Here is a 4420-nt window from a genome sequence, read left to right as displayed (position 1 = left end):
AAACGGCAAACCGCAGAGGAAAGGCATCCATGCGTCATCACAAAGAATATTTCAAGATCTCCCCTGAAATACAGCGCTGTCAGGGATAGGAAAATACCAATATGCCTACAAAGAAGGCCGGGTCATTCTTCATCCAGTCATCGATTCAGATACTCCGGCCTCCACGGGGAGCGGCAGCGCGCCAGCTCGTCGGGCTCCGACAGGGACCGGCAGTGCCGTTTGGTCGGCGGGGCCAAGGGCTGCCCCGCGTGCTCGCCGAGGCTCACGTCGCTGTCGCTGCCGCCCTCCGCTGCCGCCGCCGCGCCGGGGGCCTCGGGGCGCCACTGCAAGCCCATGGGGGGCGCCGGGCCAAAGGGGCCGGGGGGCGGGAAGGGGAAGCCCGCGTGCTGGGCCCCCTCGCCGCTGCGGGCCGGCCTTCCTCCACTCACGACCTTCCAGGGGCTCTTGACCACTGTGGAGATAGAAGGTTGGGCCATCCGTGAGCTCGGCTTGGTGCAGGGCTCCCTACTCTGCCGTCACCAGGGCCCTTGCGGTGGTCAGGGTGCGCTGACCACTGCTGGAGAGTCCAGTCTAACACCCAGTGGCGATCGTGGGCTGAAGAGGCACACTGCCCCTTCAACCAAGCCAGATCTGGCACCTCGGGGTCCAAGAGGGCTGGCAGGGACCTCACCCGGCCGAGCTCACCTCCTGTGGTTTCTTCAAGGAGGAGCCCTGGAGACAGAGTGGGTGACGCACTGGGCTGCTCACCATAAAGTCAGCAGTTCTAACCCCAGCCACTCCAAGGGAGAAAGGGGAGGGGGGCTCCACGCCCATCAAGGTTTGCAGTCCAGAAACCCACAGGGGCACTTCCGCCCTGTCCTGTGGGGTGGCTACAAGTCCGCATCAAACTGATGGCGGCGAGTTTGTTTTTCAATATTTAGGGAAACAGCCTCAGCTTTCGCTCCGCCAGGGGCCACAGGACCCCATAAGGTGGGCAGTTCCCTGACACCTCCCAGGGAAGACCAGCTGTGGAGGACCCTCAGCCCCAGCATAGCCGGGAAGGTCAGGCTTGCTCAGGCTCGGCTACCATCCTGAACTCACACGGGAGGCCCCGCCCGCAGGCCCCAGCGCAGGGCCCATGGGAGCCCCAGGGAATCGCCCTGGCTGGAAGCACTTACCATTGAGGCCAAAGGAGAACAAGCCCCCGCTTTTGTTCACTCTCTCAGTAGAATACTGCAGGGGACAAGAAAGAGAGGGGTCAGCCCCGGCCCTGGGCCCCAAGGGAGGAGGCGCCTGAAGGAATCCGCCGCCACCCCCTCCCTCTATCCCATCCTGGCCCACCAGGCCCTGCCCACAAGAGTGCTTGTGCAACTCGCCCGCATTTTCTTTTTGCTGATGAAAAACCTAATGCTAAGTAACTGGACAACACTTTCTTTTCTTAATGGAGCGCTTGAGAACACTAGTGGCCCCATTCCCCGCATGGGAACAAGCGTGCGACTCCTAAGCCTCTGTCCTCACACACCTCTCCACTGGGGATGACCCCCAGGCGGCTCCAGATGTGGGGGCAGTGCCCTGGTTCAGGGACAGACTGTGGTGTATGGGGGGCTGAGCCTACCCCCGGGCACAGACCTCACTGCCCACGAATCCCACCTCCACCAGATAATGCATTTTGAATAAAAGGATTGAGAGCACCTAATGTCCCATCACTGCGGCCCTGTAGCCCCCCACCTCCTCGGCCCAAGGACACAGCTTCCACAAGGTCCCACCGGAGCCCGTCACGTATTCCCCACCCCCACCCTGCCATCATCACTGTGAGGCTTATTTGCCAATCTCTGGAAAACCCCTGTGGCCCTATCACCCCTGTCCCACGCTCACCCACTGCCATGATGACACTCAGGGATCCTCCCCATCGCTCTGGCTCGGCCAATGGGCCGGAACCTCTGTGTGTCCAATCGGGCCCAGCCCACAGCTCCCTGGCCCACCTCCTCCTCCTGGAGTGAGGGTGGGTATTGGAATCACAAAGCCAGTCCTGGGCGGTGACATGCTGACTGTGGGACTCTCTCCACCAGTAGAACCTTCAGCAGCCTGGTGTCGCCAGGGGTGAGGGAGCAGGTGGGAGTGAGCCGGAAGGAGGGGTGCTTATCAACAGAAATTGTGCTGACAGAAAGGTCCCCATGTCTCAACTACACCAAGACTCATTTCCTGGTCTCGTCATGGTCCTGCGATTCTGAAAGGTGCTACTCAAAATGAGAAGAAATGGCTGCAAATACCCCTTCCTCTTTGGCGCACGGGAAAGCCGGAAACCACAAACAGAGCGGAATGCATACGGATCACTAACCTAGGCACCCGTGTGCCAGAATAGATGGATATTGCCCTTTTTAAATTGGACAGTTATAGGGTCTGCTACACAGGAGCCCACGTAGCCTAGTGATTATGTGCCAGGCTGCTAACCGCAAGGTCAGCAGTTCAAACCCACCAGCAGCTCTGAGGGAGCAAAGACTTGGCTTTCTACTCCCGTAAAGAGCCACAACTTTGAAAACCCTCGGGGCAGTTAGTTCTAGCCTGTCTATAGGGTCCCTATGAGTTAGAACTGGCTCAATGGCAGGGCTGTATTGTTGGTTTTTTTAATGATCTGCTGCTATGGGCCAAACGGCAAACCGCAGAGGAAAGGCATCCATGCGTCATCACAAAGAATATTTCAAGATCTCCCCTGAAATACAGCGCTGTCAGGGATAGGAAAATACCAATATGCCTACAAAGAAGGCCGGGTCATTCTTCATCCAGTCATCGATTCAGATACTGGCACCAGCCAGTGATGAAGAAACTGGAGATTCATGCCGAGGAGTGCAGTCTGCGCGCTGATAATGACCGGTGATTGGAGCGGAGGGGGGGCAACAAAGCAGGGTCCGTGGCTGGAACACAGGGCCAGGAGAGAAACGACCCGGGGGGCTGCAGGACAGAATTGTACACGGCCAACGGCATCTTCGCCACACATATCTCTCTCCAACAGTCTGAGCGACAGCTACACACGGGCCGTGCCAATTCAGAGACCCCAGAACCAAATCAGCTACATGCATGGACAGAGGGGGTAGGGAGGTGACGTTTTACAGCAAGGCAAGGGGCACAGATCACTCGTGGGCCAGCTCGAGAGGAAGCCAGGAAAAGGAATGCACCCAGGAGAGCCGGTGCACAGCCTTGAGTGCATTGTTGGCAGGCGCCGGGGAGGTGGCTGTGCGCCGGGGAGACCGATGCACCATGGACAGCAGCCTGCACTATCCTCACGGGGGTTCTTCTATTTGAGCCCCTTGCTGCAGCCACTGCATCAGGGCACCTGGAGCGCAGCCCCCTTGAATTTAAGAGTTCCTCTCAAGAACAGGTCCCCGACCTTGTTCTGGCTGAAGATACAGAGCGTCTCCAGTGTCTCTTCCCACAGATGCAGCCAATCTGATTCCTATGTGTTCCACCTGGTGAGGTCCTTGTGTGCTGTGTCAACAAGTACATACACATGCTAAGTAAGGCCCACGTGTGCAGCTGCCGCGTGTTGCTTAGAAAGGTATTTCCAATGAACAAGGCGCCGGCTCTCCAAAATCCTGCCGTGTCATCTCCAGCATCATTTCCATCCCCAGGGCCACCATTCCAACTGCTGCTCCGTCTTTGTTTCTATTTTCACATCCCACTCGCCACTGGTGATCAATACATTGTGATGGGCAGGATCTTCAACTTCATCCTTGGCTTTAATGGTGGGTGCATGGATTTCAAGACTAGTCATGTTAACTGGTCTTCCTTGTGGGTGTATGGATGATTGTCCTAGCACTGATTATTATCGCTGTACTTCAGGGCGGATTTTGAAATGTTCTTTTTGAGGATGAAAGCAAATAGTCCTTTTCAATTTGTCATTTCCGGTATAGTAGAAGACCGTATGATTGTTCAATTCAGAATGGCCAGTACCATTGTTTATATATGTAAATATAAGCAAATGCAACAAGAAAGCACTTCAGTACAAGAATGGTTTGCTCTAATAATGTGGCACTGCATGATACTCACCTTCCTGACACGATCTCTGAAGCCAAAATCAGAGCTTAAGTAAATGTGGTGAAGAAAGCCAATGGTGCCCGGCTATTAAAAGATAAACATCTGGGGTCCTCAAGGCTTGTAATTAAAAAATGGCTATCTAGCAGGGAAGCAACAAAGCCCACATGGAAGAAACACACAACCCAGTGTGATCATGAGGCGTCGACCGGAAGAGGTATCAGAAGTTCAAAAACAAGCAACCAAATCAATGTGAAGATGTGGGGATATAGTGGAGACCCAAAACCCACCTGAAGGATAACTGGACAGTCCCTCTCAGAAGGGCCACACGGAAGGGATGATAAATCTAGGGTGCAGTATGGCACTGATGAACCACGTCACTACCCTCTATTTCTTTAATATTTCCTCCCCT

General features: G+C 55.4%; 1 protein-coding gene across 1 annotated transcript in view; it reads right to left on the bottom strand.

The window, feature by feature from the left end:
- Positions 1-4420, bottom strand: part of FAM53A (family with sequence similarity 53 member A) — a 35252-nt gene that overhangs the window by 4336 nt on the left and 26496 nt on the right. Inside the window, exons 3-4 of the mRNA XM_045289476.1 lie at positions 1158-1212; positions 154-451 (exon numbers count right to left, since the gene is read on the bottom strand). Coding sequence (XP_045145411.1) covers positions 154-451; positions 1158-1212 — 353 coding nt within the window. The remainder of the gene's footprint in view (positions 1-153; positions 452-1157; positions 1213-4420) is intronic.

Source organism: Echinops telfairi, unplaced genomic scaffold (genome assembly GCF_000313985.2).
Source record: "Echinops telfairi isolate 266 unplaced genomic scaffold, ASM31398v2 ScPeMD7_28;HRSCAF=97, whole genome shotgun sequence".
Classification (NCBI taxonomy): Eukaryota; Metazoa; Chordata; class Mammalia; order Afrosoricida; family Tenrecidae; genus Echinops; species Echinops telfairi.
This window is presented reverse-complemented; position numbering and strand designations above follow the sequence as displayed.